Source organism: Geotrypetes seraphini, chromosome 5, assembly GCF_902459505.1.
Source record: "Geotrypetes seraphini chromosome 5, aGeoSer1.1, whole genome shotgun sequence".
Taxonomy (NCBI): Eukaryota; Metazoa; Chordata; class Amphibia; order Gymnophiona; family Dermophiidae; genus Geotrypetes; species Geotrypetes seraphini.
Genome location: NC_047088.1, coordinates 131,132,617 through 131,148,018, shown reverse-complemented (window position 1 = coordinate 131,148,018; position 15,402 = coordinate 131,132,617). Strand labels below are relative to the sequence as shown.

The 15,402-nt window shown below is 48.9% G+C and overlaps 1 protein-coding gene across 10 annotated transcripts in view; it reads left to right on the top strand.

Moving 5' to 3' along the window:
- Positions 1 to 15,402, top strand: part of UBE2F (ubiquitin conjugating enzyme E2 F (putative)) — a 625,415-nt gene that overhangs the window by 139,710 nt on the left and 470,303 nt on the right. For all 10 annotated transcript variants that reach the window (XM_033944350.1, XM_033944352.1, XM_033944349.1 and 7 more), the window contains one exon: positions 7,114 to 7,246. In XM_033944350.1, the coding sequence (XP_033800241.1) occupies positions 7,114 to 7,246 (133 nt within the window). The remainder of the gene's footprint in view (positions 1 to 7,113; positions 7,247 to 15,402) is intronic.

The window sequence follows — 15,402 nt, the reverse complement described above, 5'->3', positions numbered from 1 at the left end:
AAGAAAGAAAAGCATTTCTTTCTGAACAATCCAAAATATAAAAACAGATGTAAATATTCAAAATTGACATATTTAAATCGCTAAATTGAAAATAAAAACATTTCTTACCTTTATCTGGTGATTTTTATTTTTCTGATCATGTTGTTATCCCAGGACAAGCAGGCAGCATATTCTTAACGTATGGGTGACGTCACCGACGGAGCCCCGGTACGGACCTTTTTAACTAGAAAGTTCTAGTTGGCCGCACCGCGCATGCGCGAGTGCCTTCCCGCCCGACGGAGGAGTGCGTGGTCTCCAGTTTCTTCGTTTCCGCGGAGCGAAGAAGACGCATGTGGTTTCAACGGCTGTTGAACACTCCCTTTTTGCCTTCCCGCTCGCGTTATTCTAATTTTTTTCTGCTTTTTTCCTTCGGGGTTTTGTTTTCCTGTTTAATCTAAAAAAAAAAAAAAAAAAAAAAACTTTATTTTTTTCCTTATTTTTCAACAGGCCCCGGCGGGGCCTGTTGCCATCATACAAGCCTCCGGCTTTGATTTCGCTGAGGCCGTATTCCCCTTCATGCCCCCTCAGCCGGGTTTTAAGAAGTGCCAGCGGTGTGCACGCCCGATTTCCCTTTCGGACCCGCACAACTGGTGCCTACAGTGCTTGGGTCCGGAACATCGGGCTGACACCTGCACCCGCTGCGCGACTCTTCAAAAACGCACACTTAAAAATAGACAGATTCAGCAGAATCTCCTCTTCGGCACCGGTTCTGCTATGGATCCGACCCCGACGTCGACGGCACCGCCGAAATCGGCACCGTCAACATCGACACCACCTGATCCTTCTGCGGGGTCGATGGCGCCAGGTAAGCCAGCTAAGAAGCCTTCCACTTCCCTTGAGCGCCCTCCAGCCACGGCGGTGACACCGGTCCTTCCGACGTCCCGCAAATCCCGTAAGCGCTCCGCTCCGATAACGGTGAGTGCCTCTTCATCGGCCTCCTCATCACCGGAGCGTAGAGCGGCACCTATGGTACCGAAGAAAAGTAAAACGGTACCGGTGCCCCCATTGGAGGACCGTATCTCGGCCATCCTCCAAACTAAATTGCAGGAGCAACTCGAGCACCAGCTTCAGGAACTGCTTCCAACCCTGCTGGCACCGCTCCTTCCGGTACCGGTCCGGCCCGAGCCTCGCACCACTACGCCAGTGGCCACCCCCTCGGTACCGATGAACACTTCGATGCCGGTCTTATCGGCACAGCCTACGCTCCAGACCTGCACGGCGGAGGACCCATCCCGTCCCCAAGATCGACATCGATCGTCTCGGGACCGGGATCGGCACCACTCCTCCCGGGACAGAGATCGGCACCGGTCTTCATCCCCCGGCACCGTGTCCATGAGATCTGGCAAGTCCCTTTCTAAAACCCGCCATACTGAGCCGGCCATCAGGGACCCTGACTTATGGGAGCAATCCCCACTCGGTACCGAGGAGGATGCCTCTTCCACTGATGAGGAACCTTCCATGGCTGAATCCACCTCCAAACCCGAGCAGTCCTCCTTTACGAAATTCCTTCGGGAGATGTCTGGGGCTCTTTCCATCCCACTTGAGTCCGACTCCAAGAAGTCCCAGGCCTTTCTAGAAGCCTTGGATTTCGACCAACCCCCCAAGGAATTTCTCAAACTCCCCGTCCATGATATTCTGCGGGAGACGTTTTATAAAAACTTGGAGAACCCCCTTACTGTTCCAGGTGCCCCTAAGAAACTGGACAGTTTATACCGGGTCATCCCTATTCCGGGATTTGATAAACCCCAGTTGCCACATGAGAGCCTCCTGGTGGAATCCACTCTCAAGAAATCTCATGGTTCCAGTGTCTATGCTTCCACCCCTCCTGGCAGAGAGGGTAAAACAATGGATAAATTTGGAAAGCGCCTGTACCAGAATGCCATGCTGGCTAGCAGAGCCAACAATTACTCATTTCATTTTTCCTTTTACATGAAACATCTGGTACAACAACTTTCTGCTCTGCAAAAGTACATTCCTGAACGCAAGGTCCCATTGTTTCAGCAACAAATTTCTAACCTCCTTCAACTCAGGAAGTTCATGGTACGCTCAATCTATGACTCCTTCGAGCTCTCCTCCCGTGCCTCTGCTCTGGCAATTGCCATGCGACGCCTTGCCTGGCTGCGAGTATCAGACCTGGATGTCAACCACCAAGACCGCCTTGCCAACGCGCCCTGTCTTGGTGATGAACTTTTTGGGGAGTCTCTAGATACCACCACACAAAAACTTTCGGCTCATGAGACGAGATGGGACACCCTCATTAAGCCTAAAAAGAAGACTCCACCGACACGACCATACCGACCTCAGTCTTCTTACCAACGTCGTTTTTCTGCTAGGCCGCTGAATCCTCCTCAACAGCAATCTCGTCGGCCTCGCCAGCAACAACAACAGCACTCTCAGGCTCGCTCGCAATCTCACCAGACAGCTAAGCCTCTCCCTCAAACTAAGCCTCCTCAGCCCTTTTGACGCCTTTCTCCAGGGCATAGCCAGTCTTCAACCCTCGTTACCTCTACCTCAACCTATCGGGGGCCGCCTCACCATCTTTCTACGACGCTGGGAGGCCATCACATCAGACCTGTGGGTTCTAAACATCATCCGTCACGGATACTCCCTAAGGTTTCAGACTCTTCCTCCAGACCATCCTCCCGTAGAGTCTGCTTCTCACTCCTCCCAGACTCCTCTCCTCCTCAGGGAGGTCCAATCCCTCCTCCTTCTCAATGCCATCGAAGAAGTTCCACCAGACCAAAGAGGTCAGGGATTTTACTCCCGCTACTTCTTGGTACCCAAGAAAACAGGGGATCTTCGTCCTATCCTCGATCTCAGAAACCTCAACAAGTGTTTGGTCAAGGAAAAATTCAGAATGCTCTCCCTTGCCACACTTTATCCTCTTCTGTCTCAACACGACTGGCTATGTTCCCTGGACCTCAAGGAGGCCTACACTCACATCCCAATCCATCAGGCTTCGCGTCGCTACCTCCGATTCCAGATACTGACTCACCACTATCAGTACAAAGTGCTACCCTTTGGTCTCGCATCATCACCCAGGGTGTTCACCAAGTGCCTGATTGTGGTAGCGGCCTGTCTCAGGTCCCACAACCTTCAAGTGTTTCCCTACTTGGACGATTGGTTGGTGAAAGCAACATCCTCACCACTGGTGCTGCAATCAACTCATCACACCATCTCTTTCCTCCATCTCTTGGGGTTCGAGATCAATTATCCCAAGTCACATCTGCTTCCCACGCAGCGCCTTCAGTTCATCGGAGCACTTCTCGATACCAACCTCATGAGAGCGTTCCTCCCTGCCGACCGGCACCGGACACTACTTCACCTCTGTCGACAGGTGCTCCTACAACCATCCATCCCTGCTCGCCAGATGATGATTCTTCTGGGTCACATGGCCTCGACAGTCCATGTAGTTCCTCTGGCGCGACTCCATCTGAGGATACCGCAATGGACCCTCGCCAACCAATGGTCACAGACCAGGGATCCTCTTTCTCATCCCATCTCTGTGACATCGTCTCTTCAGCGATCTCTTCAATGGTGGTTGAACTCCTCAAATCTTTCCAGGGGCCTCCTTCTTCATCCGCCCCCTCATTCCATGATCATCACCACAGATGCCTCCCCCTATGCATGGGGAGCCCACATAGGGGATCTACGCACCCAGGGACTCTGGACCCCTCAGGAGCGTCAACATCACATCAATTTCCTGGAACTCAGGGCCATGTTTTATGCTCTCAAGGCCTTCCAGCACCTTCTCTATCCTCAGGTTCTTCTCCTGTGCACGGACAACCAAGTCGCCATGTACTACATCAACAAGCAAGGCGGCACCGGATCTCGTCTCCTTTGTCAGGAGGCCCTCCGAATCTGGACCTGGGCCACAGCCCACAATCTTTTTCTCAAAGCGGTCTATATCCAGGGCGAACAGAACTCCCTGGCCGACCAACTCAGCCGCATTCTTCAACCTCACGAGTGGACCCTGGATCCTCCCACTCTCCACTCCATCTTTGCTCGATGGGGCACTCCACAGGTGGACCTCTTTGCAGCTCCTCACAACCATCAGCTGCCCCAGTTCTGTTCCAGACTCTTCTCTCCACATCGTCTGGCCCCGGATGCATTCCTACTCGACTGGACGGAGCGGTTCCTCTATGCCTTCCCTCCACTTCCTCTGATGTTGCGGACCCTGTTCAAGCTCCGCAAGGACAGGGCCACCATGATTCTCATCGCCCCTCGGTGGCCCAGACAACACTGGTTCTCCCTCCTGCTTCAACTCAGCTCCAGGGAGCCCATTCCTCTTCCTGTATTTCCTTCTCTGCTTACGCAGCAACATCAGTCTCTGCTACATCCCAATCTGTCTTCCCTCCACCTGACAGCTTGGTTTCTCTCGGGCTGACCTCTCCAGAAAACCTGTCTCAGCCAGTCCGTCGCATTTTGGATGCCTCCAGGAAACCCTCCACACTCCAATGTTACCATCAGAAGTGGACCCGGTTCTCCGCTTGGTGTCTACTTCATCATCACAATCCCACCTCTCTGGCGGTGGAAGCTGTACTGGACTACTTGCTCTCTCTCTCCGACGCTGGCCTCAAGTCGACCTCAATCAGAGTCCACCTCAGTGCCATCACTGCGTTCCATGAGCCTATCCTTGGAAAACCCCTCACGGCTCATCCTCTGGTTTCCCGGTTCATGAGAGGCCTCTTCAATATTAAACCACCTCTTCAACCTCCCCCAGTCGTCTGGGACCTCAATGTGGTTTTGTCAGCCCTCATGAAATCTCCTTTTGAGCCTCTGGCTACTACCTCGCTCAAACTTCTCACATGGAAGGTGCTTTTCCTCATTGCCATCACCTCTGCCAGGAGGGTTAGTGAGCTACATGCACTGGTCGCCGACCCACCGTTCACTGTTTTTCACCATGACAAGGTGGTTCTGCGTACCCATCCTAAATTCCTTCCTAAGGTGGTTTCAGCCTTTCACCTCAACCAGTCCATCGTGCTGCCTGTTTTCTTCCCTAAACCCCATTCTCATCCTGGGGAACAGGCTCTTCACACGCTGGATTGTAAGCGTGCCCTGGCGTACTACCTTGACCGTACCAGGGCTCACCGCTCCTCTCCTCAACTCTTTCTGACCTTCGATCCTAACCGTCTGGGTCATCCTGTTTCTAAACGGACGCTATCCAATTGGCTTGCTGCCTGTATTGCGTTCTGTTATGCTCGGGCCGGCCTGTCACTGGAAGGACCTGTCACGGCCCACAGGGTTAGAGCTATGGCTGCTTCTGTGGCTTTCCTCCGTTCCACTCCTATTGAGGAAATCTGCAAGGCGGCCACTTGGTCTTCAGTCCACACATTCACTACTCACTACTGTCTGGATGCCTTCTCCAGACGGGATGGACACTTTGGTCAATCTGTGTTACAAAATTTATTTTCCTAATGGCCAACCATCCCTCCTCCCTCTCTGTTAGCTTAGAGGTCACCCATACGTTAAGAATATGCTGCCTGCTTGTCCTGGGATAAAGCACAGTTACTTACCGTAACAGGTGTTATCCAGGGACAGCAGGCAGATATTCTTACGACCCACCCACCTCCCCGGGTTGGCTTCTTAGCTGGCTTATCCTAACTGGAGACCACGCACTCCTCCGTCGGGCGGGAAGGCACTCGCGCATGCGCGGTGCGGCCAACTAGAACTTTCTAGTTAAAAAGGTCCGTACCGGGGCTCCGTCGGTGACGTCACCCATACGTTAAGAATATCTGCCTGCTGTCCCTGGATAACACCTGTTACGGTAAGTAACTGTGCTTTACATCTGTGCTCTTAACTCTGTTTCCAAGGCCTCCTTATGCATTTGCTGTTTCTTTCCTTCACGTTTTGCACTATAGCTATCTTTGGGGCACCGGTTTTCATATTCATTTTCTTCAATTTTTCTGCCTCCATCTTAAATCTCTTTCCAAATCTTCCCTTCTCCATTCATGTGCACCATCTCTTCTCTCCTCTCCTACTTCTTCTGTCCATGCGCCATTATCTCATTCCCCTTCCCTCCATCCATGTGCACCATCTCTTTCTTTCTCTTCCACTTCCCCCCCTGGTCTGTGTGTACCATCTCTTCCCTCCTATTCCACTCCCCCACCCCCGGTCTGTGTGTACCATCTCTTCCCTCCTCTTCCACTCCCCCCATGTCTGTGTGTACCATCTCTTCCCTCCTCTTCCTCTCCCTCCCCCCCGGTCTATGTGCACCATCTCTTCCCTACTTTCCACTCTGCCCCCAGTCCATATGCACCTTTTGTTCCCTCCGTCTATGTGCCCTGTTCCTTTCCTCTCTAACAACCCATTTAGTATCTCCTTTCTTCCTCCCTCTCTCCCCCTTCCACCAAAGGGGAGAACCCTACTCGGTTCCAAAGCCCCCCTCACCACAAAAACTGCAAGGAGGTTGCCGGTGCGGTAGCAATTTTCTTGTGCTGCCTGTGGCTCCTCTGCACAGTTCCTTTGCCACGGTACACCCAACAGGAAGTTGCTTCATAGTGGGGGTGGACCATGGCAAAAGAACCGTACAGAGGAAGCCACTAGCAGTGCTGGAGAATCATTTCTATCCTCCACTACCTGCTCTCCCTTGTCCCAGACCAACATCACACTTACAGTTCTGGTGATCAGGAAGTCGATGCAGGGTTAGATGCACATCCTTGAGCGCCTGCGTGTTCTCAAGACTTGCTGGACTCCCTTCAAGAATCCTGGAGAGGGCGGGAGCCAGCATGCCTTAAGCATGCGCTGACCCTCAAGGCCCCTCACCAGCCCGGCACAGAGCATTGGCATCAGCTTCCTGAGCACCAGAGCTGTAAGTGTGATGTTGGTCTGGGGCAGGAGGGAGTAAGTAGTGAAGAATAGCAGTGCTGGTCATCTATTGGGGGAGGGGGGTGGAGGAGGGAGATAGCAGTTTTGGTCATCAGATGTTCAGCCAAGATTTGGATAAATCTTCTGCCAAGTAGTCAAAGCATTATGCCAGGGGGTTGGTCCTTGACTTTGGAAAATAAAAATAAAAAACTATTCAAATCTGCTTTGAGTTGCCATAATGAACTTTTTCTTTGTTTTTTTTGTCAGATTATAACAGTAGTAATGCTAACACTAGCAAGCAAATTGAAACGGGACAATGGTGTCAAAGGAAACCGGCCCGCCAACCTCACTTCAGATTCTACTCGGAGAGTGTCCATTAGAGATAAATTACTTGTCAAAGGTAAGTGAGCCTATTATAGTTTAGAGCTGTAATGCAATATCTTCTGGATTATTTGTATTAGAAAACAAAATTAATGGACTAGCCTGGCGGCTCAATGGCTGTGTTTCATGCTTCCATAGGAAAGATTCCTGGTTAAACCTGCACCCTTCAGCTCTTCTGAGGGTGGAGATGCTCTCGGTTTACCAGCATCTCAGGCTGTTTCATATTGATCTTGAGGCACAAAGAAGCTAGAAGAACGTATTGGATAAAAAAAATTGTTTGTGAATGACTTTTGCTTCTAGTCTAATCTATAAGGTTTGGTGGTCAGGTCCCCCACAATGTGAGGTTGTAGGAGTTATGGGAGGCGCCCTTACAAACGCCAGGTCCCAGGTTCAGTTCCAGGAGTAGAATCAAATAAGAAACACAGCCAGAGGTGATTGCATAAAGAATATATTATAGAAATAGGCTTACAGAACAGCAATATTTATAAGCATTACAATTAAACATTACAATTAATGAGAGAGCAAAGCAGTTTCCCTGCCTTACAGAGTTCAGAGGAAAAGAGAGACATAGAAGCCTGAAGTTCCAGGGAGATCAAGAGAGAGAGAGAAAAAAAGATGTATGTGTGTTGCAGAGAGGAGGCTTTTATAGTTTGGAATCATATTCTGAATATAGAAAACTATTGAGCTTCAATAGAAGTTAAATCTCCCCCTCCTTAGTAAACTTGTGCTAGACAGAAGAAGAATAGGCTGAAGTCATATGTGATTTCCAGTATGTCTCTGACAATAGTTTCTGATTAACTTTAGTTATCTGTGCACCTGGACCCATTGTCCTAAGCACCCTCTTATTCAGACATTAACACATTAACACCTTTTAGCTAATCATGATTTAATCAGGGCTATTTGAAATCGTCTTTTAGGGCTATATGAAACCGTCTGCATGCACTCAGGGTCTATCTGCATTCAAGTGCCAGAGTCAGATTGATATAATTTCCCATAGGTCTTTGCTAACATTAGTTATGCCAACTGAAAATGCTGATTGCTAGCAATAGCTATGCTGACATCTCCCATACTTTTTTATTTTTATTTTTTGAAATTAAGGTAAGCTTGCGGTACCCTTCTATATACAGCCAGTCTGCATTTCACAGATGCCTCGCTTACCTCCAACATTATAGCAGCACGTCCCCTGTCCTGCAGAATCTCCAAGCTATGAAGATAAACAGTTCCCATTATGAGTTCAAACCTCTGTCTTAGGTTGTACAGTCCATCATCTGGGCGGGGAACGAATGAACGGTGCATAAGGGATGCAGGAAGCTTTCTCAGGAGGTTCAGGCATAAAGGTACCAAGATGTCATGAAAGAGTATGCAAGTATGGGATATGAGATAAAGCAATGTTACTTAGCGTAACAGTTGTTATCCAGGGACAGCAGGCAGCTATTCTCACTAATGGGTGACGTGATCTAAAGGAGCCCCGATGCGGACACCTCACAAGCATTTTTGCTTGAAGAAACTCGAAGTTTCGAGTCGCCCGCACCGCACATGCGCGAGTTCCTTCCCACCCAGACCAGGGCGCATCTCCTCAGTTCAGATAATTAGCAGAGAAGCCAACCAAGGGGAGGTGGGTGGGACGTGAGAATAGCTGCTTGCTGTCCCTGGATAACAACTGTTACGGTAAGTAACATTGCTTTATCCCAGGACAAGCAGGCAGGTATTCTCACTAATGCGTGACTTCCAAGCTAACCACAATGGGATGGTGAGAGAGTTGGCAACTTAGGAGAATAGATTTTGTAATATTGTTTGGCCAAACTGTCCATCCCGTCTGGAGAAAGTATCCAGACAATAATGAGAAGTGAAGGTGTGAACCGAGGACCAAGTCGCAGCTTTACAAATCTCCTCAATCGGTGTCGATATGAGGAAGGATATAGAAGCCACCATTTCTCTGACCTTATGGGCTGTGACTTTACTGTGAAGGGGTAATCCAGCCTGGGCAAAGCAGAAGGAGATACAAGCCGCCATCCAGTTGGAGATGGGAGATGGGACGTCCCAACTTGTTCGGGTTGAAGGAGATGAAAAGTTGAGCAATTCTGTGTGGCTTGGTGCGTTCCAGGTAGAAAGCCAAACCACGTTTACAGTCCAGAGTATGAAGAGCTGATTCTCCAGGATGAGAGTGACGCTTTGGAAAAAACACAGGAAAAACAATGGATTGATTCAGATGAAATTCAGAGACCACTTTGGGGAGGAATTTTGGATGAGTGTAAAGGACCACTTTGTCATGGTGGAACACTGTGAAAGGTGGATCCGCAACCAATGCTTGAAGCTCACTAACTCGACGGGCAGAAGTGAGGCCAATGAGAAACACCACTTTCCAAGTGAGATACTTCAGATGAGCCTTGTTAAGAGGTTCAAATGGAGGTTTCATAAGCTGAGAAAGAACAATATTGAGGTCCCAAACCATTGGAGGCGGTTTGAGGGGAGGATTGACATGGAAAAATCCTTTCATGAATCTGGAAAACACCGGATGAGCAGAGAGAGGTTTCCCTTGAAGAGGCTGATGGAAAGCAGCAATTGCACTAAGATGGACTCGTATCGATGTAGACTTGAGGCCAGAATGCGAAAGGTGCAAAAGATAATCCAAAACTGAAGACAAGGAGGAGTGTTGTGGCTCATGATGATGAGAAAAACACCAAGCAGAAAATCTAGTCCATTTTTGGTGGTAGAATTGTCTAGTAGCAGGCTTCCTTGAAGCTTCCAGGACATCTTTCACAGGTTGAGAAAACAGGAGAGGGGTTACGTTGAGAGGAACCAAGCTGTCAGGTGTAGAGACTGCAGGTTGGGATGAAGTAGAGATCCCTGATGCTGTGTAAGCAGCGATGGAAACACTGGTAGAAGGGAGTACCAAGGTTGCTTGGGCCACCGTGGAGCAATCAGAATCATGGTGGCATGGTCTGACTTGTGTTTGACTAGAGTCTTCTGAATGAGAGGAAATGGAGGAAACGCATATAGAAAGAGATTCGTCCAGTCCAGAAGAAAAGAATCTGCCTCAAGATGGTGGGGAGTGCAGAACTGAGGCAGTTTGAAGTTGTGGGGGGCTGCAAAGAGGTCAATCTGAGGAGTTCCCCAGCGAGAGAAGATGTGATGTAGGGGCAATGAGTGTAGGGTCCACTCGTGAGGTTGCAGCAGACGACTCAAGTTGTCCGCCAAGGCATTGTCCGCCCTCTGAATGTAGACAGCTTTGAGGAAGGTGTTGTGGCGAATCGCCCAATCCCAAACTTTCAGAGCTTCCTGACAGAGGGAGGCCGATCCCGTGTCTCCCTGCTTGTTGACATAATACATGGCGACTTGGTTGTCCATGCAAATGAGGAACACCTTGTCTTGAGCATGTGCTGGAAAGCGTTGAGAGCATTGAAAATCGCCCTGAGATCCAGGAGATTGATGTGGCACTGGCGGTCCGTGCTGGTCCAATAACCCTGAGTGTTGAGGCCGTTCAGATGAGCCCCCCAAGCATAAGTGGACGAGTCGGTCGTGAGGACTTTCTGATGGGAGGGCGTTTGAAACAGCAAACCTCTAGATAGATTGGAGGATAGCATCCACCAGCAAAGAAATTGTTGCAGAGCAGGAGTGACCTGGATGTGTCGGGACAGAGGATCGGATATCTGCATCCACTGAGATGCCAAGGTTCACTGGGGAATCCTGAGGTGAAGTCTGGCAAAAGGAGTCACGTGAACTGTAGAGGCCATGTCGCCCAGGAGAACCATCATGTGTCTTGCCGAGATGGACGGGCGAGAGGACACCAAGTGGCAAAGATGGAGGAGAGCTTCCAAACATTGGGGAGGGAGGAACGCTCTGAGTTGGGTAGTATCCAGAACAGCTCCGATGAAGGGAAGAGTCTGGGGAGGTTGTAAATGGGATTTCGGGAAGTTTATCTCGAACCCCAGATGTTACAGTAACCAAATCGTCTTCTGGGTCGCGAGGACGGCTCCTTGAGACATAAGAACATAAGCAGTGCCTCTGCTGGGTCAGACCAGAGGTCCATCGTGCCCAGCAGTCCGCTCTCGCGGCGGCCCAACAGGTCCAGTACCTGTGCAGTAATCCTCTATCTATACCCCTCTATCCCCTTTTCCAGTAGGTAATTGTCTAATCCTTTCTTAAACCCCATTACTGTACTCTGCCCTATCACGTCCTCTGGAAGCGCATTCCAGGTGTCCACCACACGTTGGGTAAAGAAGAACTTCCTAGCATTCGTTTTGAATCTGTCCCCTTCTATCTTTTCCGAGTGCCCTCTTGTTCTTTTATTTTTTGAAAGTTTGAAGAATCTGTCTCTCTCTACTTTCTCTATGCCCTTTATGATCTTGTAAGTTTCTATCAAATCCCCCCTAAGTCTCCTCTTCTCCAGAGAAAAGAGACCCAATTTCTCCAATCTCTCAGCGTATGAAAGGTTTTCCATACCTTTTATCAGACGTGTCGCTCTCCTCTGGACCCTCTCGAGTAACGCCATATCCTTCTTAAGGTATGGTGACCAAAATTGGACGCAGTACTCAAGATGCGGGCGCACCATCGCCCGATACAACGGCAGAATAACTTCTTTCGTTCTGGTCGCAATACCCTTCTTGATTATACCAAGCATTCTATTCGCTTTCTTAGCGGCCGCTGCACACTGTGCCATCGGCTTCATTGTTGTGTCCACCATTACCCCCAAGTCCCTTTCCTGTATACTCTCCTTCAATAATATCCCTCCCATCGTATAGTTGTACCTCAAGTTTCTGCTTCCCATATGTAATACCTTACATTTCTCAACGTTGAACTTCATCTGCCACCTCGTCGCCCATTCCCCTAGCTTGTTCAAGTCCCTTTGCAATTCTTCGCAGTCTTCTATAGTCCGAGCACCACTAAAAAGTTTGGTGTCGTCTGCAAATTTTATTATCTCACACTTTGTCCCTGTTTCTAGATCATTTATGAAGATATTAAATAGCAGTGGCCCGAGCACCGAGCCCTGCGGTACACCACTCGTGACCCTCCTCCAGTCAGAGTAGTGGCCTTTCACTCCTACCCTTTGCTTTCTACCTTCCAACCAGTTTCTGATCCATCTATGTACATCTCCTTCCACCCCATGGTTCTTCAGCTTCTGGAGTAGACGTTCATGGGGCACCTTGTCAAAGGCTTTTTGGAAATCTAGATATATGATGTCTATGGGGTCTCCTCTGTCCATTTGTTTGTTAACTCCCTCGAAGAAGTGCAGTAAGTTCGTTAGGCACGATCTACCCTTGCAGAAACCATGTTGACTGGTTATCAGTAGTTCGTTCCTTTCGAAATGTTCATCGATGTTTTCTTTTATCAGAGCTTCTGCCATTTTTCCCGGAACCGAGGTCAGACTCACTGGTCTGTAATTTCCAGGGTCTCCTCTTGATTCCTTTTTAAAGATGGGCGTAACGTTGGCTATCTTCCAATCCTCCGGGATCACGCCTGTTTTTAGGGACAGGTTGCAAATTTGCTGTAGTAGTTCCGCTATCTCCTCCTTTAATTCTTTCAGAACCCTTGGATGTATTCCGTCCGGACCCGGGGATTTGTCAGGTTTTAGTTTTCCTATCTGCCTGCGTACGTCTTCAAGGCTCACTTCTATGGATGTTAATTTTTCTGTTTGACTTCCATGAAAGAATTGCTCAGGTTCCGGTATGTTTGAAGTGTCCTCATTTGTAAATACAGACGAAAAAAACATGTTTAGCCTTTCTGCCACTTCTTTCTCCTCTTTCACAGCTCCCTTCCTGTCTTCGTCATCCAGCGGTCCTACCTCCTCCCTAGCCGGCTCCTTCCCTTTAACATATTTAAAGAATGGTTTGAAGTTTCGTGCTTCCTTAGCTAGCCTCTCTTCGTACTCTCTTTTGGCTTTTCGAACCACACGGTGACATTCTTTTTGATTTTTCCTGTGCTCTTTCCAATTCTCCTCAGTTTTGTCCTTTTTCCACTTCCTGAATGAATTTTTCTTATTGCCTATTGCTTCCTTCACTATTTTGGTTATCCATGCCGGGTCTTTTGTTCGACTCTTTGTGCACCCCTTTCTGAACCTGGGGATATATGTATTTTGCGCCTCGCTCACCATGCCCTTGAAAAAAGACCAGGCATGTTGTACCATTTGCCATTTTTTGGACGTGTTCCTAAGTTTCTTTCTTACCATTTCCCTCATTGCCTCGTAGTTTCCTTTCCTGAAGTTTAAAGTTGTCGCTATGGTTCTCTTCCCTTTCGATATTCCTACTTCAACCTTGAACTTGATCATATTATGATCACTGCTTCCCAACGGTCCCACTATTTCTATATCCTTTGCAGGTCCCCTTAACCCATTTAGGATTAGATCCAGAGTGGCATTTCCTCTCGTTGGTTCTCTAACAAGCTGCTCCATGAAGCAATCCTGTGTAGCTTCCAGGAATTCTGTCTCTCTAGCGCATTTTGAGCTTCCAAGACTCCAGTCTATCCCAGGGTAGTTGAAGTCTCCCATAATAACTGTGTTCCCGCTTTTGCTTTCTCGCTTCATCTCGGCTTCCATTTCTTCATCGATATCTCCGGTTTGTCCAGGTGGACGATAGTATAGGCCTATCTTTATTTCAGGCCCTTTCTTTCCTGGTATTTTAACCCATAGCGATTCTAGCTTGTTGGCCGTCTCTGCTGTGTCCATTTTTGTCGATCGTATGCTTTCTTTTATGTATAGGGCTACTCCACCTCCTTTCTGTCCTGATCTGTCCTGGCGATAGAGCTTGTACCCCGACAGTGCTGTATCCCATTTGTTTTCCTCATTCCACCATGTTTCAGAAATTCCAATGATGTCTATGTCTTCTGCATTGGCCATGGCTTCTAGTTCCCCCATTTTGTTTCTCAGGCTCCTTGCATTGGTATATATGCAATTTAGATCCTGGTGTTTTGTTGTCTTCATTTCCATTCCCTGCGCTTCAGTCTTTATTTTCTTCTCTTTTGCTACAATCTTTTTAACCTCCTCTTCTGGGTTAGTCGACTCTTGTAATTTGTCCCTTGCTTCTTCCCGGCCTTTTTTCCCCTCAGTATCTTCACAGGATACCTTCTTCCGAATCGTCGACGCTTGGTCGACTGTCGGCTTTCCCCTTCTTGTTAGTTTAAAGCCTGTTCTATTCCTCTCCTGACGTTGTTTGCTAGAAGTCTAGTTCCTGCCGTGCTCAGGTGTAGTCCATCTTTCCTGTAAAGCTTGCTCTTGCCCCAGAACGTTGTCCAGTTCCTCACGAAGTGGAATCCCTCTTCCTCACACCATTTCCTCATCCACGCATTTATTGATTGTAGTTCTTCCTGCCTTTTCACATCTGCCCTAGGTACTGGTAGGATCTCTGAAAATGCTATCTTCTGGGTCCTCATCTTCAGCTTCCTTCCCAGAATCTTGAACTGTTCTATCAGCTTGCTTCTTCTATAGTCTCTCCTGCTGACATCGTTTGTCCCGATGTGGATCATTACTGCGGTCTCTTCTGTCTCCGCACTGTCTAAGATCTTTCCAATGTTGTCCACGATGTCCTTGGTTCTTGCTCCTGGGAGGCAGGTAACCAATCGATCCTCTCTCCCTCCTGCTATGTGGCTGTCCACATGCCTCAGGATCGAGTCTCCCACTAGGATCGCCGATTTTCCCTTCTTCAATTTTCGCTCCGGTCTCAGGTCAATGTCCTTGGTGTGCTTCGCTCTTTCTTCTTCTGGGCCTCGACTAGCCAAATTCTCCTCTTCCTGCAGTATCCCTCTGTGTATGTCTTCTTCTAGGTCATCTGTTTCTTGTTCTCCCTTCCATGTTGGTGTCGGGGTAACTTCTTCTTTCATACGAAGTTCGTGGGATCCTTGATGAGCCAGTCGTCCAGGTAGGGGAATATCTGGAGGCCGTGGTTCCTGAGCGCTGCGGCCACCACTACCAGGCACTTGGTGAAGACTCTGGGTGACGAGGCCAGGCCGAAGGGAAGCAATCGGTATTGAAGATGAAGATGTCCCACCCTGAATCCGAGGTATTGGCGGAAGGCCGGATGAATGGGAATTTGGGTGTAGGCCTCCTTGAGATTCAGAGAGCATAACCAGTCGTTCTGCTCGAGGAGGGGATACAGGGATGCCAGAGTCAACATGCAAAACTTTTCTTTGACCAGAAACTTGTTGAGGGCCCTGAGATCCAAAATGGGGCGCAGATCGCCCGTC